Genomic DNA, 24,806 nt, shown 5'->3' with positions numbered 1-24,806 from the left:
AGGTAGGTGTGGGCAGGGATCGGTTGAAGAGCAAGCATTTAGTTTTGCTTGCATTTAAGAGCAGTTGGAGGCCACGGAAGGAGAGTTGTATGGCATTGAAGCTCGTCTGGAGGTTAGTTAACACAGTGTCCAAAGAAGGGCCAGAAGTATACAGAATGGTGTCGTCTCCGTAGAGGTGGATCAAAGAATCACCAGCAGCAAGAGTGATACATAATACATTAACAACATATCTAAATAACCATAGGCTATCAATCCCAATGTCAACTGCCTCCAGACAATTAATTGGACATTTTATCCCAATTGACCTTGTTGGCTGATTTTTTGTTGTTGTCAATTCAATTTACCATGGACCATTGATCCTATGTAAGCCTAATCAATTTCAGCAGAAACGCACATCACAACAGACAAAGGCAAGGGTCATGACACATTACCTTTGTAGGCCACTCAAAACATGGCATTATAACCATGAGTCCAAAGACAGATAAATGTTATAGACATCAATGAGTGTTTCCAAAATGCATCTCTACATGCCAACACACAGACTCGGGGAGATGTAAGCCACAGGCAGACACACAGACAGAGAGAGAGACAGAGACAGAGAAAGAGAGAGAGCGAGAGCAGCAGTTGCGAGATGAGATCACAGATGATGGCCACGGTATATAGCACAGCCTGGCCAAGACAGACTCCACCGGGGCACTGTCAGAGACAGGACTGTTCAGAAGACCCAGAGATACTGGGTTGTTAACTAGTGTTGACCATGTTGGAACCAAACATTCCATGACAATAACATTACATTCTACTAAGGATGTAAATGACAATGATCTTGGAACTATGTGTGCCACAATGGCACTCAAATCGTTTTGTCCTTGTAAATCTACGGCGCTCTAGGCTGACTAACACTTGACTCCTCCACATGAGTCCCAGAGCAAGCCAATATGCTTGACACAGTTCCACATTCCCAATGACAAGAACAATTTTGAGGACATATGATCAGTTTTGGATTCCTTTCTGCAGTAGACCATTGAGTTGCCACACCCAGAAACTGAACGAAGATTGGATGTGCTTCCTACTAGGGCTTGCACAATTGTTGTATAATTGTGTCACCAACAATTATATGTAATAATCATCATAATTGTATTACCACATTCATTTTATGAGAAGTGGGGAATGAATTTGATAAAGAAGATAGTTTCCCCATAGCAGTTTTTTTTTTTTACATGAAGAGTGTAAAGTTGGTCATTATTTTATGAGCAGACCATCATGGTTGGGTGGAGAAGCTTCATTTCCAACATTTCAAAGAGGTCAGAACTATTCGTTTTTTGAGACGGTGTCACCAAAGCTGTGTTGCATTCATTAGGTATGTCGTAGCTAAGTTTCAAAGATGCATTATGGTGCATTACAAGTTCAAAACATTGTTCTACAAAAATGACAATTACATCCATAACCGTGCTATTTGCATGACAATTAATCCTTACCCCAAATTCCATAATCGACACAGCCCTACTTCATACCTGCTAGGCTAGATAAGCTTTTCTGGGCCCCAAAACTATTTAGCAGAGCACTTTTCTGGAAGAAAATTGGCAATTCCACTCTACCACTCAGAGAGGAGTAGTTACAGTAGGGACTAATTCATCATACGCTTTTAGTGCCAACCCGTCCCGCTTACGCGGAGCGCTGTAGCTCAGTAACCCAGCAACCCACTGCTGGAAATCTAATTGGTTAGGAACATTTATCATCTGGGTGAGCTTGTCAATTACCTTCATTCAATGGCAGTGGACAGTGTGTTGCCTGATGGATTAAAATCCCTCCTCTGGGTGAGTCTTGATGACAGACAGAGGGATAATGGGGAAATGACAAAACGGGAGACCAGGGATGGGGAATTTCTGTCAATTCCACTAGATGACATGTACTGAATCAGGGCTCGGCCCCTCGAAAATGTCTAGAGACGGGAACATAATTCAGAGCGCAGCTTTGACTGACCTACCAGGCACTTCTCAAAGCTTCAGCTAGGGAAGGAAACCGAGTTAGGTGTGCAATGTGCATCCATGTTAATCCATGTGTAAATCCAACATAGATGGCCTTTAGGCAAAGTCTAAAAACATTATTCCCTCGGTGCATATGTTTTGATACTGCATACACAATGGTGCATCAGCTCCAGGTGCCACAGGCTTGATATTCCATATCAGAGACCAGCCAGAAGCTCAGTAGGGATCTGGGATCTAATTTTCACTCCCCTGACATATATTCTTCATCAGACAGTAATGTAGAAATTCCAGACATCAATCATCTTCAGGCTCCCTTGATATAGCTGCACAGAAAGCATGGCATCCTGATCAGCTGGGGCTTCTGGCCAGACATCCATCACAGTCAGAATCATGAAGCATTTAATTTATAGCCGCCCTCTGGCTATTACAGTATCCACTTTGAAAAATAATGACAAATCGAGAACATGGGACTATAAAGGTTGTATCTGCACAAAACATAGTTCTGAGATATTGAGCATCAAAAGTTTTCACATCCCAGATCTCAGAACTGTTTTGGAAGTGAATTCTTCTTTCACAACCCATAAAAGGTCCTCCTCATCTTAAAAAAAGGTACCTAGAGTATCATATTCCTAAGACGTTTGTAAAATCACAGATTGAAAGTTATGGCTCTGAAATGGCAATCTGGGTTCAAACATAATGTTAACATTATTTCAATTTTAATAAGAATGTACGGTTATTTAAATGAAAGAGAATACCCTTCTTTCTAATACATCATTAAATATATGTTCATCACACATTTGTTAAAGAGATAGTGTGTCATTTTAAGGAACTATATACTACAGATAACTAGCAACATTGCTAAAGCCAAGCTCTGGATGAGTATAAATGTATATATTTTCTGGTCTCGGACACTGAAAGTCACTAAACTACTTGCTATTAAATCAATAAAGTGGTAAATTTGTAATTTTACCGAAATAACCTCCATGAAAAGGGTTTCGTATTGATATAGAACAAGACAAAAACAGTAATGCCTCTCCTAGGGGCCAAACATGCTCTAAGGCACCTGTATCTATTGGTTTTTTACCATATCTTATGGTATGCTTATCGTATGGTAATTTTTCTGAAAAAGTGGTGAAAGCAAATGCATGTAATTTAAAAAGGCAGACGACAGCCTGAAATGTGTAACATCTTAATTTGCAGGAAATGCAAACATGTAGTGATTAGAGTTTTTTTTTGTAAAGACTTGAAGTTTATAATTACCACTTTGAAATTTCAGACTTGATTTGCCCTAACAAAAAAAATAATGTATCAACCCCTACAAAAAAGTCCATTAATTAGAATCCAAATGTCATGTTGCTGCAGGATTATTTTACTGTTGTAGCAAACTGGCTCAAATTAATTTCCTACATCAGTATGATATGAATTAGGGCTGTCCAACAACAACAAAAAAGCAATCTGTTCTTTTGACCAATCGATTGGTCCAAATGTTAAAATGTGTATTTATAGACACACCCTTTGTTTGAATACAATCAACTATATGTAGGCTACTTTGCCTGATGCTTTAAGCAATGCAATAAAAAAAAGACACAAATTACCAAATAGGGAGCCAGAGATCAATATAGACTAACCAGAAGAATTTTTTTTACCTGTTCCCAACCTGACCCTCCTCGTCCCACTGCAAAGATTCTGCCATTATGCTCCTAAAGTTGCCAGTAATAGGCTACACCAGCAGTCAGCAACCTTTTCCGAGTTATCGTAGCTTTTCTACTGATCTGCATGCCAGTTATGATTTTCATATGCACATTTTGTGGAACAGTTTAATTTATCAAAAGCAATGTCATGTGGTTATTCAAAATTCAATCTAAGTGAAAATGATGCAAATCTAAAAAGTAACTTCTATTGCCAATATGTAAAAATAGCCTACATGAAGCCTGAAAAAAAAACTATGCAGATTAAAATTAAACAACCTAATAATCACATTGGCTACGCACAGCCTGTCTGCAAGGAACTTGAAATATTGTATTAACTTGGGTCTGCTTGAAGCTTGCAACAATGTATAACATATTCTGGGCCCTACCCAGTAAGCTCCAGTCAGACAGACACAGCTGTAGGCTATTTGCACAAGGGATAAGTAGTAATCAGGTAGGCCTTTTTTTCCTTTTTTAAAATACATTTTCACCAGATGTCAATTTCTTCCCCTTTCATGTGGAGTGGTTATGGAAAGAGATTTTTTTAATCCGTTGAGGAACCTTTGTATTCAAATCAAATCATACTTTATTTGGTACATGCGCCGAATACAACCGAATATGCACAGAATACAAAGTGTACACCTACCTTGAAATGCTTACTTACAAGCCCTTAACTTCTTTGGGGGGCAGTATTGAGTAGCTTGGATGAATAAGGTACCAGAGTAAACTACACTGCCTGCTACTCAGGCCCAGTTGCTAATATATGCATGTTAGATTTGGATAGAAAACACTCTGAACTTTCTAAAACGGTTTGAATGATGTCTGAGTATAACAGAAATCATATGGTAGGCATAAACCTGAGAAAAAAATCCAACCAGGAAGTGGGAAATTGAAGTTTGTAGTTTTTCAAGTCATTGCCTATCGAATTATGGGTTATGGAAAGGGATTTTAAAAATAGGCTACGTTGAGGAACCTTTGTATTCAAATCAAATCAAACTTTATTTGCCACATGTGCCGAATACAAAAAGTGTAGACCTACCGTGAAATGCTTACTTACAAGCCCTTAACCAACAGCGCAGTTCAAGAAGAAGAACATATTTACCAAGTAGGCTAAAATAAAAAGTAATCAATAAGGATAACAAGGCTATATACAGGGGGTACCGGTACCAAGTCAGTGTGCAGGGGTACATGCTAGTTGAGGTAATCTGTACACGTAGGTGGGGGCGAAGTGACTATGCATAGGTAACAAACAAATGTAACAAACAAACAGTGAGTAGCAGCAGTGTACAAGAGGGGGTGTCAATGTAAATTGTCCAGCAGTCTAATGGCTTGGGGGTAGAAGCTGTTGAGGAGCCTTTTGGTCCTAGACTTGGCGCTCCGGTACCGCTTGCCATGCAGTAGCAGAGAAAACAGTCTATGACTAGGGTGGCTGGAGTCTTTGACAATTTTTTAGGGCCTTGCTCTGACACCGCCTGGTATAGAGGTCCTGGATGGCAAGAAGCTTACCCCAGTGATGTACTGGGCCGTTCGCGCTGCCCTCTGTAGTGCCTCACAGTCAGATGCCGAGTAGTTGCCATACCAGTTGGTGATGCAACCGGTCAGGATGCTCTCGATGGTGCAGCTGTAGAACCTTTTCAGGATCTGGGGGCCCATGCCAAATCTTTTTAGTCTCCAGAGGGGGAAAATGTGTTGTCATGCCCTCTTCATGACTGTCTTGGTATGTTTGGAACATGATAGTTCATTGGTGATGTGGACACTTCGAATTTTTGTCATAAAAGCAAAAACTGAAGGTCAGTGGTAATTGTGAATTAACAAATGCAATACAGTACTTTTTCAATAAAGGGAATGGAGAGAAAAGAAATATAAAAAGCATCCCATTTCTTGCTAGCCCTGGCCACTAGCCTTCAATTCCCTCAAAAATGTAAAAGCATTGGATTGGTGTAGATTGTCTACCAATAGTTACACCAATCTACTGCTTTGAATCTTTGAGACTGCTTTGAGACTGCTTTGAATCTTACGTGGTTACACGTAGTCTGCGGTTGTGAGCCAGTTGGACGTATTGCCAATTGCCATGAGGCGGCTTATGGTAGAGAAATTAACATGAAATTCTCTGGTAACAGCTCTGGTGGGCATTCCTGCAGTCAAAATGCCAATTGCACACACCCTCAAAACTTGAGACATCTTGTGACATGGTGTTGACAAAACTGCACTTTTGAGTGGCCTTTTATTGTCCCCAGCAAAAGGTGCACCTGTGTAATGACCATGCAGTTTAATCAGCTTCTTGATATGGAGAAGTGCTCACTAACAGGGATGTAAACAATTTTGTGGACAAACTCAGAGAAATGAGCTTTTTGTGCATATGGAACATTTCTGGGATCTTTTATTTCAGCTCATGAAACATGAGACCAACACTTTACTTTATATTTTTTGCTCAGTATAGTTAGTCCTCAATCATCGTTGAAGCTGACTTCTCAGATAAATAGCGAATGTTGCTTGTAGTTTGATTTAGCTAGTTAGTTTTCATTACTTTGAGAAAAGCTGCAACTATGCTCTGATCATGGATGGGAGCATCTTCAATGAGAAGCAAGCAAGGCAAGTTATGCTAGCTAGCTGGTTAAGAACACAATGCATTAGCTAGACTTTATAAACCATCAGGCCTTCACTACCTGCATCTTCTTTGTGTTGTAGGTAGGCTGTAGCCAGTGTTGTTGGAGTGACAGTACTATTGAAGACAAGTTGCTGCTATTGCCTAAATGTTTCACTGACTATTTCACTAGCCATGGTCATTTTCATCCCTGTATCCCACAAAACAAGTTAGATAGCTAACAAGTTAATGTTAATTCATTGAGACCATGTGAGAGATAGAGAGAAGACACACAGCGGAAGAGTGCCGCTGTGTGTGTGTGTGTGTGTGTTGAAAACATTTGTGTCTCCATGACAATTTACTTTATTGTGGACCCAAATAATGACTGAAAGCACTGAAACATGTTTTTCCCCCTTAGGGTAAGATGAAGGGAATGGGCAGGCTCATGAATCTAGTGGCCTGTGCTGGATTCAACGTGGTCGTTACCATGGAGCACTCAGCTAAGGTAAGAATGATGATCTACTGTAGTAGTTTGTGTTTGTTACAGATCTTTTTGTTTATCAACACACGCCACTACCCAGTCACTCTGGTTTTGCACACTAGTACTGTACCATTTTACTTGCTTCACTACAGTTATATGTATGTTATGTGTGATTATCTTGTAGTGCTGTGAGTATTGAATTGTTTTTATACTTTGCCTGTATGACACTCACTTCATCTAATCTCTCAGCAGAGATGTCGGCAACTCCAGTATCCGTTCCTGCAAGCAGAATTTGAATTATCATACTTTTTGCCATCTTTCATGCCATCCAGTGTTGTATAGTCAACAGATCTTTCTTTAAAATGTTTTTATTTTGAAGGATGTTGTTGACGGTTCATAGTCACACTGAAGTATACACTACTTTGGCTCCAATTCAAATATACACTTCAGTATGTATCCATTATTGTAAAGTATAATAATTTGTTAGAGTAATGATTTAAACAATACCAGTAGTTGCGGTTTTAAAAATAATACATAGTGGCAATCAAGCGGAGTTGTTTCTCTCTCATGCCTCAATTGAATTCGAAAACTATATTTTGGAATGCTGTTGTTTCAGCTTTAACTTTAAAAGCTCATAACTCGGGCTCAGAGTTATTTAAAAAATACATTTAAAAAAAAAGAGATGGGACAGTTTATAGGTTTCAGAACTATAAAGAAAAATACAAAAATGTGACGATGTGAAGGGTTGAGGTCTTCACACATGTTCGAGCCATTGGCTTCTAGCGACAAAGAAGATGTGAGTTTGGAAAACAACGTTTGACCACCCCACGTCTGAATGGTATGTAACATTATGTAGCCTAGCTAACATTGTTATAGCTAGCTAAATGCATCTAACTGGCCTCCGTCTATAAACATTATAAACTGGAGCCTAATCGATTTGTTTATTCACTGGTTCTGAGTTTATGACGCTTATTGATAGCCGCAAGACAATGGCAACATTGCTATCAGTCTAAATGCAAATTTGGCAATTATGAGTGGTTTGATATTAGCTTTTTAGCTAGCTAGCCATATGCTTACTTTACCCATGCCAGTATATTTCCAAGCCACTGTTTAGAATTAATGGCATTTAGCTCATTACCAGTAGTGATCTGCTACTTGCTAATAACATGTATTTTTACCCACAGGTGTTCTTGTTGTGGCCACTGCAAAAGCATGCCAACAACTGAGAAAAACATCAGGTAACGTTAGGTTTCAGTAGCCAGTGGTGTAAAATACTTTAAAAAGTATTACTTAAGTAGTTTTTTTGGCAGTATCTGTACATTACTTTACTATTTATATTAACCACTTTGGCTTTACTACATTCCTAAAGAAAATAAACTTTTTACTCCAGACATTTTCACTGACACCCAAAAGTACTTGTTACATGTTTAGTGCTTATTAGCAGGACAGGAAAATGGTCCAATTCTCCCACTTATCAAGAGAACACATGGTCATCCCTACTGCCTCTGATCTGGCAGACTCACTAAACACAAATGCATAGTTTGTAAATGATGTCTGAGTGTTAGTGTGTACCCCTTGGCTATTCGTACATATTAAAAACAAGAAAAATGGTGGCATCTGTTTCAAATGAATTTGAAATGATTTATACATGAGTATATTTTAGCAACTACATTTACTTTTCAAACTTGAGTATATTTAGAACCAAATACTTTTACTCAAGTAGTATTTTACTGGGTGACTTTCACTTGAGCAACTTTCTATTAAAAGGCATCTATAATTTTACTCAAGTATGACAACTGGTTACTTTTTCCACTACTGGAATGGCCTACCTAATGTCACCTGTTAGCAAGCTATTGTTACTTAATGATGTTCACATTCCATTTACAATTCCATTCACATACACACCTTTTGCTACATGTCTAGAGTCACAGTAATGAGTGGTGGTTGGGCATTGCTCTCGCAACTATTTCTGGATCGAAGGGTGTCCGTCGGTGACAATGGCGCCGATTTTCAAACACAGACTTCTGACCTGTCATTCCTTCTCCATGCAGATGCTGTTGCCAACTTCATTGCTCAAGAGAAGAAATGGTTAGGAAACTTCTGCAAAGCTGTATATCTACAGCTTTACAATATAGATAATAAAAATATGATTTTAGCTCACCTGAACAGTACTTGTTAGTTGTAAGCAGGGGTTGAAATTGGTTCAGGGAACAGAACCGAAAACTAGAAAATAACCATTTTGAGGAACAGAATCACAACAGAAGTGATCTGTACTGTTCCAGAACCAAACCATTGTTTTATAAGCATGGGAACCGGTTAATAACGTTCTGGCAATTGTTTACCAGTCCGCCAAAAAAAATGCAACCAAGCACCTATGCAAAGACCTCACTATCACTCAAAACTTATTCCAGTGGCTGCCTGCCACCTGGAAATGTTGCCAGTGTGTGCACGTGTGTAGGCTACCTGCCACTCCCCCACCTAAACATAGGCTACTGTAGTCTAATGTTACAAAGCGTGATTCAGAAATTAGGGAGAGAGATTTTTTAGAACAATGGATTAACTTTTTCAATGCTAATTAAGGATACTATATAGATATCACGTTTCACATTGGATTTATTAAGTACAGGTAAAACATGTTTTAATTTTAATTCTGGTGCAGCTCTGCACACACAAGTTTGTTAGCTAGCTAGCTCTGGTAAAACGTTAAGCCAACTCTCTGAAGTTCAAAGACAATTAAAGTTCCTTCATTAGGTATAATTCTGTGGGACTAATTCAGATTATGCAGGTCACAACAAGATTTCCAGCGCTTCAAGCCAAGCCTCCTCCTACACGCTCTCCCCACCTCGCACCCTACACTGGTCTGTCCAATGCATGTAAACAACTAGCTATGGCTTGCCCGTTCCATAGCAAGCTGCTCTATCCACACTGATAGGTGAAGTTATTTGATGTCGATCTAACAGTGGAACGGAAAAAAAATAATGGTTCAGTTTAGAACAAAGCGATCTGAAAATCCAATATAAAAATGTTGGGTTCCAACCCCTGGTTGTAAAGCCCATTGACGTATAGCTTCCATATTTTGCAGTGACCTATAAGGGTGATACGGTATACTCGTGCTGGTAAAACGCACGAAAGTGCTGTTTGAATTAATACTTACGAGCCTGCTACTGCCTACCACCGCTCAGTCAGACTGCTCGATCAAACCATAGACTTAGTTATAATAAACACACAGAAATACGAGCCTTAGGTCATTAATATGGTTGAATCCGGAAACTATCATCTCAAAATCAAGACGTTTATTCTTTCAGTGAAATACAGAACCGTTCCGTATTTTATCTAAGAGGTGGCATCCATTAGTCTAAATATTCCTGTTACATTGCACAACCTTCAATGTTATGTCATAATTTCGTAAAATTCTGGCAATTTAGGTGGCCCAAACTGTTGCAGATACACTGACTCTGTGTGCAATGAAGGCAAGAGAAGTGACACAATTTCACCTGGTTAATATTGCCTGCTAACCTGGATTTTTTTAGCTAAATATGCAGGTTTAAAAATATGTACTTCGGTGGATTGATTTTAAGAAAGGTATTGATGTTCATGGTTAGGTACACATTGGAGCAACGAGAGGAGTATAGGAGGGGGCTACACACGCACCCCTGATATTTTCAATAAATGTGCAAACATTTCTAAAAACAGGTTGACTGCGTCAGGGGGTATTGTTTGTAGAAAATAAATAACTTTTGAATTCAGTCTAACAACAAAATGTGGCATATATCCAGCGGTATGAATAATTTCTAAAGGCATTGTACAGTGCATTCGGAAAGTATTCAGACCCCTTGACTTTGTTACATCCTTATTATATTTATTTTTAAATAATAATCCTCAATCTACACACAATACCCCATAATGACAAAGCAAAAACAGTTTAGAAATGTTTGCAAAAAAAATATCACATAAGTATTCAGATCCTTTACTCAGTACTTTGTTGAAGCACCTTTGGCAGTGATTACAGCCTTGAGTATGATGCTACAAGTGTGGCACACCTGTATTTGGGGAGTTTCAATCTTCTCTGCAGATCCTCTCACGCTCTGTCAGGTTAGATGGGGAGCGTCGCTGCACAGCCACTCCAGCGTTGCCTTGACTATGTGCTTGTGGTCATTGTCCAGTAACAGGTTTTCATCAAGGATCACTGTACTTTGCTCCGTTCATTTTTCCCTCGATCCTGACTGGTCTCCCAGTCCCTGCCACTGAAAAACATCCCCACAGCATGATGCTGCCACCTCCATGCTTCACTGTAGAGATGGTGCCAGATTTCCTCCAGAAGTTACACTTGGCATTCAGGCCAAAGAGTTCAATCTTGGTTAAATCAGACCAGAAAATTTTGTCAGGTCCGTTGAGGGACAAGCGTTACGTAGGAGTGATGGCATCTGACATAACATGCTGAGTAAACCGGCCTAGTTGCGTGTGCGAGCATTGAGAAATAAATGTACGCATACAATCATTATATCCAAACTGCTTGTGCACGTCAACAGGCGTCTGCATAGCCAGGCACAAAAAAAAAAACGTATATTTTAGATGCTTGATGTTCTGCAAGTCCCGCCACTCCAATTTCTCTCCATGATAAGAGTCACTGACTCAAAGCCACAAGGGGGTAGAACATATTTCAACATACAAACTCACGTGGGTGATTGACTGGAGTTCCACGTGGCGGTAATGCACCTTAAAAAAGAAAACTAGGTACCCCTTTTATCTGTGGATTAATTGTCAGAGTAGAGAACGCATGATTTTGTATGACTCAAAACGAGTCCAACTTCTACAGATATCGAGCGTTTAAAAAAAAAATTATACATACACACACACTGTATGCTTTTCAGGTAAAATAACATTAGCCAGCAACAGCAGGCTAGTGTTTCAACCCATCCCCAAATTAATTAATTATTGGTTCACAGTTGGATTTGCCAATTTAACCTGCATGTCATGAACGGGTCTGGTGAAATCAACATACACCCGTGCGGAACTGATTAGGTCAAGGTGTAAAACAAAGACATCCTACAAGACAGATCGGTTGAGAGACAAGCATCACCTAGGAGTGACGTGATCTGCTATAAGACAATGCCTTTCTTTACCGCTTTCACTCACCATGCACACATACCTTTGAATGAACTTGGCTTCTCTCATTCTTCTCCCTAATGGTAGCCTACTCTGTAAACTGCACTGATTTACACTACTTTAGGTGAAGGAGTTGCGCAAAATAACAAACAAAGCCAACACAAGATTAGCAGGTTACCAATTATTGGAATGACTCATGTTGGCTACTGGAAAAAAACTCTGCAGGGTAGTGACTAGCTGGCACAGACAGTCATAAAATCAGATTTTATACCTAACCTTATGCTTAACCCTAACCTTAAAATATTTTTTATTTTCATGAATTTAAAATAGCCTATATAGCCAATTGACTTTGCAGCTGGCCTATCTAGTGAGAATCGCTCAGCTCCGCCTCAAGGACAAGATTCATTCCAATAAACGTCAACATGCACAAGATTATGGAATGAAATGTTGTTACGCGAGTTGTGTAGGGTGCAATTGCAGCCCGCAATTCAGGGCGTTCCTGCATCTGTAGGAGCCCCTCTTCTACTTCTATTGGTCCATTTTTAAGTGAGGACTCCAGTACAGTAGGTGGCAGTAATGAACCACAACATTGGATGCCAATTGCCGATAAACCCCACAGAAGAAGAGGCAGGGGTGACAATGGTAGCTAGCTAGATAGGACTAGGTCTACAGTTGTCCTTCACCCGCCTGTCGGGCACTGTTTTCCCGCAGTTCTGTTAACGAGGGCAGTTGTTCGGGAGGCGTTTAATACACTGGGTGCTAGCTAGATAATTAGCAAGCTAGGACTTCGGTACACAGCAGGTGGGAAGCCGGTTAGGCATCTAGCTAGCACACTGGTAGACAGTGTCCTTCACACCCGCCTGTCGGGCACTGTTTCAGCAGTTCTGTCAAAGAGGACAGTTGTTCTACAGGCGGGAGCAAAGACCTGTGTGCTATGTTGTTACCAACTAGCTAGCTAGGAGGATTCCGGTACACAGCAGGTGGGGGCGACACCGGTAGACAGTGTCCTTTGCCCCCGAAAAACGAATACGTTTTATTTCCCTTTGACCCACATTATAATTCGCATAGACAATCATGGGAAACACAAAATATCATGTGTCACACAAGCATCCTGCAGGAACCAATGGGATGCTCGGAGGGAGGGGGGTGGGCTTCCTGCACATGCAGAAACGCCCACATGCAGGAACGCCCCGAATTGCAGGGATATTGAGATATTGTTCTTTCAGTGTCCATTGCAAAATGTTTTCCTCAGTAGGCTACAGCAACTTAACCACACCTTGGCAATAGTCAATTGGCTGCACGATAAAAACACACTTCCCACCGGGCACAGAAAACAATTCAAAGTCTATTCCATGTTAGTTCAACGTACATTTCATTGAAATTATGTGGAAACAATGTTGATTTAACCAGTGTGTGCCCAGCGGGTTGTTTCCATGGGGCAGCCACTTTCGTACTCACGTGAGTGGAGCACGACTACGCTTCTGAACTTGAATTCCGACTTGAATGGGACAACAGTGAGTTAAGATAAGGTAGATACGTCAAGGTTAAGAGATGTTTAAATCCTCCTCAGCCTCTCTCGAGGCAAAAGGCTAACTGACTGAGCCATCTCTCCCTACATAAAAAAAGAAGCATTGAACGTGAAAGACGCCTTACCCAGAGATTAGTCCACTTTTCCACAAGGAGGGGGGGTTATAGAATGACTAACGTATTTATGAAGTATGAACAGGCGGTCCGGACTTCAGCGTAACTATCTACCCTTCTGATTGCTCTGTCGCTTGCTTCTTCGAGTTTAGTCTGATTTGCTTTCCGCGTGCTCTTTATATGCCCCTTGGCTCTCCAGCGTCCGCCTCGTTCTCTCTCTCTCCCTTTTAGCTTTGACAGACTACAGAAGGATCACTCTCCCGACGCGCTCATTTTATTCTTCATGGACTTCAGTCTCTCTCGTGCGCGCCCTCTCTTTCTCTGTTTGTACCAGTTTTGATGCTGGCAAATAGCCTACATAATAAATGACATCAAACTGACATCATCAGCATTCATGATTCTAATAGGCCTATCTCAGTCAATCCACATCAGCAGTCCATCTAGCCAGGCAATTCAAAATCTCCTGCAGTCATTATACTGCATAATACTCCATTAGCCCTCTGACACGGCAGAGCCACCCACAGTATCCTAACAGTAACTTTCCCTGCATATCTCACCTGAGGGGGAGTTTCTCCCAGGTACAGATCTAGGATCAGCTTCCTCTGCCCCTGGTCCTAACATGAACTATTAGTGGGGGAAAAGATCAGTGTCTAGGGGCACCTTCACCCTACTTCTCTAAAGTCATGCACCTGCATGGTAACTGTTGGGCGGCCAACTGTGAGCAGTGAGTACTGGCTATAACCATCTGTTACACCTTTGAGGAGTTATGTTCAAGGCTAGACAGGCTAGTCCAAACAGCTTTGATTTCTAGGCTGTTGCCAGGCAACTGTTGTCACTGGTGCCAAGGGTGGCCATCACAGTGTCCCTTCTTTTTGTTCATCCTTCCTTCATCCTGCTCCCTGAGCATCTGCCTCTGGTTCCAAAGGTTGCATGTTCGAATCCAGCGATAGAAAGTTGTTTAAGACTTTTGTTTTAAGCTTATCCCAAATCTTAACCTTTACCTTAAGCATTCATAGTTAATGCCTAAACTTATACATTTGGGGTTAACCCCTAAAGGTAACCCTAACCTTAAAAATTTAGCCTTAAACGCTTGGAAATTTTACGCTTGGAACAACTTAAAAATGTGATGGTTTGGGATGAGTTGGACCTCAGAATGAAGAAAAAGCAGCCAACAAGTGCTCAGCATATGTGGGAACTCCTTCAAGACTGTTGAAAAAGCATTCCAGTTGAAGCTGGTTGAGAGAATGCCAAGACTGCCTTGATGACACCTTTGCACAAAGGGTGGATACTTTGAAGAATCTAAAATATATTTTGATTTAACACTTTTTTGGTTACTACATGATTCCATGTGTTATTCCATAGTTTTGATATCTGCACTATTATTCAACAATGTAGAAAATAGTTAAAAAAATAAAGAAAAACCCTTGAATGAGTAGGTGTGTCCAAACTTTTGAATCGTACTGTAGGTAAATCAGCACTCAATGCATTAAATGCTGCTAGCAGTACATCTCCAAGAAACTAACAACTGCACCATTAATACATTAGTCTAATTATATCTGATTCAGTAATAAGATTCAATAAAATGATTGCTCTACTTGCCAGGTGGGACTGTGCCAGTAAACTGCACTTGTTCTGTCTTTCTGTCTCAGATCTTTCTCTCCATGTCAATCCCTTTGTGATGTAAAGCTGCAAAGATGGACTCAAAAGATGGCCATTGATATATTGACATATTAAAAGCAAAGGGGAAATATATTTCAATAGTGCTTTAATTAATGTTAGAAAACAGACTATGTATAGGATTTTGTCAGGAGTTTCAATACAGGTCTCTCTAGTGCTCTCTAGTGTTTTGAAAGTGCTGTTAAGTTTGGGGTTCACGCTTACAGTACTTGTATGTGCAACACAAAGACTTCATAATGAATGATAGCTAATGAGACACATAGTATAATAACGTTTTTTTAATTTCATGGTATGAGATAATGCGGAAATGTTGTTAATTAATTTGACACTTCGGTGAAAACAAGACATAGCATACTTCTAGCAACATTAAATCAGTATGACGTGGTGTTGTTACATTCGGTTATTAATTGGAATATCGCAAAACATAATTCTATAATGCACTATGGGCTCTCAGAAGGCTATACCAATATAGAATGTAAAAAGTGACTCAAACTTTTTGAATCAGTAAAAATAGTACATTTTACTAGGCACTTTTGGGTGAACAGAAAAGTGGGCACTTCGTTAGAACAAAAAACAGCTAAATATATAGTAGTAACATTCCATGTGAAAACTCACCATTCATCTACTGTACTAATATAGCCCATGGTTCACAAAACCCCATTTTACACATGTAATTCAAAAATACATTTGGTAACTTAATAATAAGGGTGTAACATAATTACTCAATTAGAATTAATAATGCGTTTAATAATCATAGAAACTCGTCAGAAACCATGGTGGGTGACTCGTGTCTAACTTATTTTCTTAACTGTCGTTTGGTATTACTGTAAACATTTGCATCAAGGCCTAGAATAAGGCTTTTTTTTGTCTTGGAGCTAAATATTTAAAATGACAAACTACAAAAACATTGACTACACCTTGACCTGATTATCTAGTCATACCCAAAAATCATATAAAATAGATACGGATAAACACATACAACCATAAACAAAAGTACACACGTAATCAACTGCAAGAATGAGTATGGGTAGATCATTTGAAATGCTAATACTTAAAATAAGCAAGATACATTTTCAAACAGAATACTCCCTGAAAAGAATAGTAACAGAATGTGGTGATTACAACAAAAATCATTCAACAATATCCGTAATATGATACGTTCATTGAAGCATGACGCATTTATAAGTTGTTGCAATCATATACAGATACATACATACATATACAGTTGAAGTCAGAAGTTTACGTACACCTTTGCCAAATACATTTAAACTCAGTTTTTCACAATTCCTGACATTTAATCAGGTTAAAAATTCCCTGTCTTAGGTCAGTTAGGATCACCGCTTTATTTTAAGAATGTGAAATGTCAGAATATTATTCGAGAGAATAATTTATTTCAGGTTTTATTTCTTTCATCACATTCCCAGTGCGTCAGAAGATTACACACACTCAATTAGTATTTGGTAGCATTGCCTTTAAAACGGTTTAACTTGGGTTAAACGTTTTGGGTAGCCTTCCACAAGCTTCCCACAATAAGTTGGGTGAATTTTGGCCCATTCCTCCTGACAGAGCTGGTGTAACTGAGTCAGGTTTGTAGGCCTCCTTGCTCACACACGCCTTTTGAGTTCTGCCCACAAATTTTCGATAGGATTGAGGTCAGGGCTTTGTGATGGCCACTCCAATAATTTCACTGTTGTCATTTAGCCATTTTGCCACAACTTTGGAAGTATGTTTGGGGTCATTGTCAATTTGAAAGACCCACTTGTGATCAAGCTTTATCTTCCTGACTGATGTCTTGAGATGTTGCTTCAATATATCCACATAGTTTTACTTCCTCGTTATGCCGTCTATTTTGTGAAGTGCACAAGTCCCGTCTGCAGCAAGGCAGCCCCACAACATGATGCTGCCACCCCCGTGCTTCATGGTTGGGATGGTGTTCTTCGGCTTGCAAGCCGCCCCCTTTTCCCGCCAAACATAATGATGGTCATTATGGCCAAACAGTTCTATTTTTGTTTCATCAGACTAGAGGACATTTCTCCAAAAAGTACTATCTTTGTCCCCATGTGCAGTTGCAAACCGTAGTCTGGCGGTTTTCGAGCAGTGTCATCTTCCTTGCTGAGCGGCCTTTCAGGTTATGTCGATATAGGACTGGTTTGACTGTGGATATAGATACTTTTGTACCTATTTCCTCCAGCATCTTCACAAGGTACTCTGCTGTTGTTCTGGGATTGATTTGCACTTTTCGCACCAAAGTACATTCATCTCTAGGAGGCAGAACACGTATCCTTCCTGAGTGGTATGAAGGCTGCGTGGTCCCATGGTGTTTATACTTGCGTACTATTGTTTGTACAGATGAACGTGGTACCTCCAGGCATTTGGAAATTGCTCCCAAGAATGAACCAGACTTGTGGAGGTCTAAAAAAAAAAAAATCTGAGGTCTTGGCTGATTTCTTTTGATTTTCCCATGATGTCAAGCAGAGGCACTGAGTTTGAAGGTATGCCTTGAAATTCATCCACAGGTACACCTCCAATTGACTCAAATTATGTCAATTAGCCTAAAATAAACTTCTAAAGCCAGGACATCATTTTCTGGAATTATCCAAGCTGTTTAAAGTCACAGTCAACTTAGTGTATGTAAACATCTGACCCACTGGAATTGTGATACAGTGAATTATAAGTGAAATAATCTGTCTGTAAACAATTGTTGGAAAAATTACTTGTGTCATACACAAAGTAGATGTCCTAACCGACTTGCCAAAACTATAACTTGTTAACAAGAAATTTGTGCATACATACAGTTGGAGTCATTAAAAATCATTTTTCAACCACTTCAAATTTCGTGTTAACAAACTATAGTTTTGTATTACATACATACATACATACATACATACATACATACATAATTACAATTACAATTACAATTACAATTACAATTGTAGAGAGGTGGGTCCAGAAACAACCACTCTTCCCTTGGTGATATTTCACCACATGCTTATACCTATCCAGTCTTCACATTGCCTAATCTCAAATCGACCCCTGGATCCTACACCGCATGCACTTGTGGAGATTAGAGAACATTTGACTGGTATAAGCAATATGGTGAAACTTCCACCTAGCAAGCCTATCAGAGGGCAAGATGGAGCTATTACCATATTACTTACACCTGTCAAATCCTCTCAGATCTCCACAAGTGCATAGGGTCTAGGGGTCCATTTGGGATTGTGGCTCTGTTTGGCCAGAGATTCACAGACGGTCTATCACTGCTCCTAGCTGAAGTCGTCTCCCCCTCCAAACCCCAGGAAGAAGCCAAGGATGGTGAGGAAGATGACAATGTTGCCGGCCATCACCAGGCCACAGGCCCCCAACTGGATCTGCAAGAGAACAGGATAATGTCCATTGGGTACCAAACAAATCATTCTCTGTTGTAAAACATCTGAAAATGTTTTCTGTTGTGTGACATGAACACAACCTAGATAGGATACAACGAGTGAAAGTGTCATAATTGCATTTATTAGATACAGTGCCTTGCGAAAGTATTCGGCCCCCTTGAACTTTGCGACCTTTTGCCACATTTCAGGCTTCAAACATAAAGATATAAAACTGATTTTTTTTGTGAAGAATCAACAACAAGTGGGACACAATCATGAAGTGGAACGACATTTATTGGATATTTCAAACTTTTTTAACAAATCAAAAACTGAAAAATTGGGCGTGTAAAATTATTCAGCCCCTTTACTTTCAGTGCAGCAAACTCTCTCCAGAAGTTCAGTGAGGATCTCTGAATGATCCAATGTTGACCTAAATGACTAATGATGATAAATACAATCCACCTGTGTGTAATCAAGTCTCCGTATAAATGCACCTGCACTGTGATAGTCTCAGAGGTCCGTTAAAAGCGCAGAGAGCATCATGAAGAACAAGGAACACACCAGGCAGGTCCGAGATACTGTTGTGAAGAAGTTTAAAGCTGGATTTGGATACAAAAAGATTTCCCAAGCTTTAAACATCCCAAGGAGCACTGTGCAAGCAATAATATTGAAATGGAAGGAGTATCAGACCACTGCAAATCTACCAAGACCTGGCCGTCCCTCTAAACTTTCAGCTCATACAAGGAGAAGACTGATCAGAGATGCAGCCAAGAGGCCCATGATCACTCTGGATGAACTGCAGAGATCTACAGCTGAGGTGGGAGACTCTGTCCATAGGACAACAATCAGTTGTATATTGCACAAATCTGGCCTTTATGGAAGAGTGGCAAGAAGAAAGCCATTTCTTAAAGATATCCATAAAAAGTGTCATTTAAAGTTTGCCACAAGCCACCTGGGAGACACACCAAACATGTGGAAGAAGGTACTCTGGTCAGATGAAACCAAAATTGAACTTTTTGGCAACAATGCAAAACGTTATGTTTGGCGTAAAAGCAACACAGCTCATCAACCTGAACACACCATCCCCACTGTCAAACATGGTGGTGGCAGCATCATGGTTTGGGCCTGCTTTTCTTCAGCAGGGACATGGAAGATGGTTAAAATTGATGGGAAGATGGATGGAGCCAAATACAGGACCATTCTGGAAGAAAACCTGATGGAGTCTGCAAAAGACCTGAGACTGGGACGGAGATTTGTCTTCCAACAAGACAATGATCCAAAACATAAAGCAAAATCTACAATGGAATGGTTCAAAAATAAACATATCCATGTGTTAGAATGGCCAAGTCAAAGTCCAGACCTGAATCCAATCGAGAATCTGTGGAAAGAACTGAAAACTGCTGTTCACAGTGTTTTTCACAGTGTTTTGTGACAAAATATTGCGCTTAAAACGGGAACGTCTTTTTATCCAAAAATGAAATAGCGCCCCCCCCTAAGCTTAAGAGGTTTTAAGGGGGCTGAATAATTTTGCACGCCCAATTTTTCAGTTTTTGATTTGTTCAAAAAGTTTGAAATATCCAATAAATGTCGTTCCACTTCATGATTGTGTCCCACTTGTTGTTGATTCTTCACAAAAAAAAGCAGCAAAAGGTGGCGCTACAAAGTATTAACTTAAAGGGCCTCTCTGAACTACCGATACCGGATCCGGGAGCGTGACTACACCCTCAGGCTCATTACCATAACGCAACGTTAACGATTTCTAAAAATCGCAAATGAAATTAAATAAATATGCCTGCTCTCAAGCTTAGCCTTTTCTTAACAACACTGTCATCTCAGATTTTCAAAATGTGCTTTTGAACCATAGAAAATCAATCATTTGTGTAAGAGTGTTGATGGCTAGCTTAGCATTTAGCGTAGCATTTAGCACATAACATTTTCACAAAAACCAGCAAAGGAATCAAATCAAATAATTTACCTTTGAAGAACTTCAGATGTTTCAATGAGGAGACTTTCAGTTACATAGCAGATGTCCAGTTTTTCCTGAAAGATTCTTTGTGTAGGACAAATCGCTCCTGCACATTTGGCTACCGAAACGAACCGAAAATTCAGTCACCAAAACGTCGATCTTTTTCCGAATTAACTCCATAATATCGACCGAAACATGGCAAACGTTGTTTGAATCGATCCTCAAGGTGTTTTTTCACATATCTCTTCATTGATATGCCGTTCGTGGAAGCATGGTTTTTCTCAGAATCCCATGGAAAAATACCAGCAGCTGAGTTTTGCGCACCAATTTCCACGCAGGACACCGTGCGGACACTTGGAAAATGTAGTCTCTTATGGTCAATCTTCCAATGATATGCCTGCAAATACGTCACAATGCTCCAGACCCCTTGGGGAAACGATAGAAAGGGTAGGCTCATTCCTGTCGCATTCACAGCCATATAAGGAGATGATGCAAATCGGAGCCTCAGAAATCCTGTTCATTTCCTGGTTGCAGAAACATCTTGGTTTCGCCTGTAGCATGAGTTCTGGGGTACTCACAGTGAAAATCTTTGCAGTTCTGGAAACGTCAGAGTGTCTTCTTTCCAAAGCTATCAATTCCATGCATAGTCGAGCATCTTTTTGTGACAAAATATTGCGCTTAAAACGGGAACGTCTTTTTATCCAAAAATGAAATAGCGCCCCCCCCTAAGCTTAAGAGGTTTTAAGGGGGCTGAATAATTTTGCACGCCCAATTTTTCAGTTTTTGATTTGTTCAAAAAGTTTGAAATATCCAATAAATGTCGTTCCACTTCATGATTGTGTCCCACTTGTTGTTGATTCTTCACAAAAAAATACAGTTTTATATCTTTATGTTTGAAGCCTGAAATGTGGCAAAAGGTCGCAAAGTTCAAGGGGGCCGAATACTTTCGCAAGGCACTGTACATATTACAGGTGTACTAACCACCTTCAGTCCCCTTAGCTAGTATTGGGTATCATCGGGACTTGTACTATCTACCTGTCACAACTACATGTAATTTAAGTTCAGCTCTCCCTATCCAAGTCATTATAACCATTATGAGATTCAACAATTTAACTGACCCTGAACCAGTTATTCATGGCATAAAGCAACTAAACCCAACACATGACAGTCATTGGCCATTGACAATATCAGGACTCACTACTGCACGCCGGGCCATTATGATGGGAAGCGCGAACGCAGATACCACAATTCCCGTAGTCAAGAAGTATGCCAGCTCTCTGCATGCGTTGCTGGCCACATCACTGTCATCACTGAGCCTTCTGGATATAAAGGTGGGGATAGGAGCGAGTACATAGAAGAAAAGGACGAAGAGGGGCCAGTACACCCTGTGAAAACAAATCAGTTGTGTTAACATTCATCTAGTTTATTTGTCACAGATTCAGAACATAGCAAACGCCATCAGTGTAACACCTATTGTGGGTCTCGAACATGGGCCACCCAGCCCACATGCAAACCCACTAATCACTGCTCCAATAGGGTTAACCACCTTGGGGGAAACGTGACACTAATATAGGCATTGCATCTCAGTTAGTTACATAGTTAACTTCCACATTTTGTCCCATTTAGCAAGAGTGTCTCACAGATTTCAGAGGAAGGGGGCAAATACGTACCCATATTGCTCCAAAGCACAGCTCAACAGGAGGAGTGTCAAGCCAATGGCTCCACTGAAGGACAACCCAACCAGTGCTATAGGATGACAAAAACATAAATGTTGAGGTAGTTATAACTTTAGAGACAGGGTACTTAGCAAGATAGAGTGGTAGACTATTCAGTAGTGTCACGACGTTGCCCTCTTTGGGTACAGCGAGTACCATCCCCCTCTCTCTGTCTCCTACAACTAGGCTGCTGTGGTCAGAAAGGTTGTAAATTCCTGGAGGAGATTATCTCCTCATTGCAACAATATAGAGAGGATTTTCATAGAGAACAAAGGAATTTCTTCCACCTCACAGAACTTGAGGTCCGAACAACATTTATGTTCTGGAGAAGGTATAAAAGATCGGTGAAGAATCCAGCTACGAACTGGTCCGTTTGGTGCAATTTTGTGGGGCTCATGGGAGATGCTGCGGCTACATCACCATAACGCTGTTTATATAATAACCTCAGATATGAGGTTTACATCTAATTGCTGTATAAGATGAATGAGTGAGGATGATACTGTTTGTAAAATTGTGTAATGTGATTTTGGACTGTTTAATGAAGGAAACTCCAATTCCCTTTTGCGTTTACCTAAATCAGAGACCGCCCATGAGCACAGTTATGGTCGGGCATCCTGGGACAGGCCCTTTTCTGCAATTTCGAATGAAACCCCCACCTTGAGAATTTCTCAACAGACCTGTTTCCCTCAATTGCGAGAGGACAAAGGTTGCAGACCAGCTTATTTCGATAACGAGAGGGACAAGGTTTGAGTAGACTGCTGAATCTTTTAACCATCCCACGTGGTTAGACTATCGATACCGACAGAACAAGTCTTTGATATTAATTACTAGTCTGCAGCTAGGAATTTGGTATCATTGAATGTGAAGAACGACAACCGCTGAAACATCTATAACATGAATGAATGTCACTGAACTATCCATTCTAACCACGACAGAGAAAGGACAGACTCTCCAACCGAAACAAACTTTTCAACAGAGATCCCGACGACACACTGAGCGTAAATATATATATATATATTGATTTGCAATTATTCCCGAATGAGTGAGCGTTGATGTGCAAAGGGTTAGCATTTCAATTGTTATAATTATCTCAGTCGACCCCAACTTCCTTTTGTACACCAAGCCGCAAAATCCCACTAGGGAAACTCGTTATCATTTCCTTGTAACTATCTACTGTTTGTTTATGCATTTCTGTGAATTACTTAGTAAGTAAATAAATGATTTAAGACAATTGATGTATGGATGACTCATACTGAAGACTGGGTTCGTGCATATAACCAACAATTTACGACGTTTGGAATGAGACTAACGTGAGATAAAATAAATTATTTATTAATTCAGAAGACTATTGATCAGCTATGAAAATCTGAAAAGTTATATTAGGAAAATTATAACTTTCTAAATCTGAATATTTTCCTTGGTGCCCCGACTTCCTAGTGAATTACATTTGCCTGATTAGTTAATCACGAAATGCTGATTACAGAGAATCTTTGATAAAAACTAAAAGTCTTCAGTTAATGATAGTAAAGACATGACAGTAGAATCTAAGGAGTCAAATGTCCCATCCAGGGCAAGGGATTTAAGTAGATAATTTCAAATACTCAGGGTTATGACATATACAACTTATAACAGTAGTCCCTCAAGCAAGAGTTGGTTCACAGTTTTCAGTGTGGATTGGCTTCCACTCCCCTCTATTGAGAATTATGTGCTTATAATTTCACAAGTAGCCCAATAAATCATACTTGAATCATCAATGTTTGGAAATTCACAAGTAATTTGTATCCTTTTGTTATATTTCAATACTGGACAAATAAACATGCATGCAGCGCTGTAAAGTACTTAAGTAAAAAATACTTTAAAGTACTACTTAAGTCATTTGTTGGAGTATCTATACTTTACTATTTATATTTTGACAACTTTTACTTCACTAAATTCCTAAAGAAAATTATGTAATTTTTACTCCATATATTTTCCCTGACACATAAGTAGTAATTCCTGGGTGACTTTCACTTGAGTCATTTTCTGTTAAGGTATCTTTACTTTTACTCAAGTATGACAATTGAGTACATTTTCCAACACTGAGTGCACGGTCAATGTATCACGACAAATCAAACTTGATATGTGACAGTAACAAGTGGTCGTATGTGGACTCGATACAGACAATGTTACACCTGATTTACCAGTGGCGGGAAAACCTTTTATGGAAACATGTTAAAGAGTTTTGTAGAGCAAATACATGTTTTTTTAAATATATTTTTTACCTTTAATACCCGCCATTGTCTTAAATTTTCTGTCAGTTCCTCTTCTTTGTGCTTTGTTTGTTGTGTTGACATTCGAGACTGACTTCCTATTTCCTCCTTTGAACTTTTTCTTTGAGTCAAACTGACTTTCTTAAAGGAGCTGTTTCTAATACCGACGCGTGCGCAACAATGGGTCAATTCAGACAGGGTTGGCTTATATGATTGACAACGTGTAAACTACATTTCGTCTCCTAATGTTTATTGAAAACAAAAAAGAAATGTGCACAATGAACACTTGTCTCTCAAATACATCGTTACAGTGTTGGTTAGTTAGCTAGCATTGACATGAAATCAGTCA

The 24,806-nt window shown here is 39.8% G+C and overlaps 2 protein-coding genes across 3 annotated transcripts in view; both read right to left on the bottom strand.

Annotated features, from left to right (window-relative positions):
• Positions 1-13,759, bottom strand: part of LOC109874657 (cAMP-specific 3',5'-cyclic phosphodiesterase 4B) — a 115,763-nt gene extending 102,004 nt beyond the window's left edge. Inside the window, exon 1 of one of the 2 annotated variants that reach the window (XM_031810507.1) lies at positions 13,498-13,759. The gene's annotated coding sequence lies outside the window, so the exon portion shown is untranslated. Of the gene's footprint in view, positions 1-13,302; positions 13,437-13,497 lie in introns of those variants that run through there. The other variant, XM_031810508.1, reaches the window with a different exon arrangement.
• Positions 13,760-17,991: 4,232 nt separating this feature from the next.
• On the bottom strand, positions 17,992-24,598 carry LOC109875106 (leptin receptor gene-related protein-like). The gene is made up of 4 exons (XM_020467297.2): positions 24,470-24,598; positions 22,164-22,239; positions 21,692-21,878; positions 17,992-18,530 (listed from the first exon to the last, which is right to left on the bottom strand). Exons 1-4 carry the CDS (start codon positions 24,483-24,485, stop codon positions 18,426-18,428), a joined length of 384 nt encoding a protein of 127 aa, XP_020322886.1. The 5' UTR covers positions 24,486-24,598; the 3' UTR covers positions 17,992-18,425.
• Between the last annotated feature and the right edge of the window lie 208 nt (positions 24,599-24,806).

Source organism: Oncorhynchus kisutch, linkage group LG30 (assembly GCF_002021735.2).
Source record: "Oncorhynchus kisutch isolate 150728-3 linkage group LG30, Okis_V2, whole genome shotgun sequence".
NCBI classification, from domain to species: domain Eukaryota; kingdom Metazoa; phylum Chordata; class Actinopteri; order Salmoniformes; family Salmonidae; genus Oncorhynchus; species Oncorhynchus kisutch.
The sequence above is the reverse complement of the archived record's forward strand: the minus strand, read 5'-3'. Positions and strand labels throughout refer to the sequence as shown.

Bases quoted from the DNA above. Each gene is read 5' to 3' on its own strand.
- LOC109875106 (XM_020467297.2), bottom strand. The intron at 21,879-22,163 runs GTACGTATTTGC...TTGTTTTCACAG, and splicing joins TGTGCTTTGGAGCAATATGG to GGTGTACTGGCCCCTCTTCG. The intron at 18,531-21,691 runs GTGAGTCCTGAT...GTTCTCTTGCAG, and splicing joins TAATGGCCCGGCGTGCAGTA to ATCCAGTTGGGGGCCTGTGG.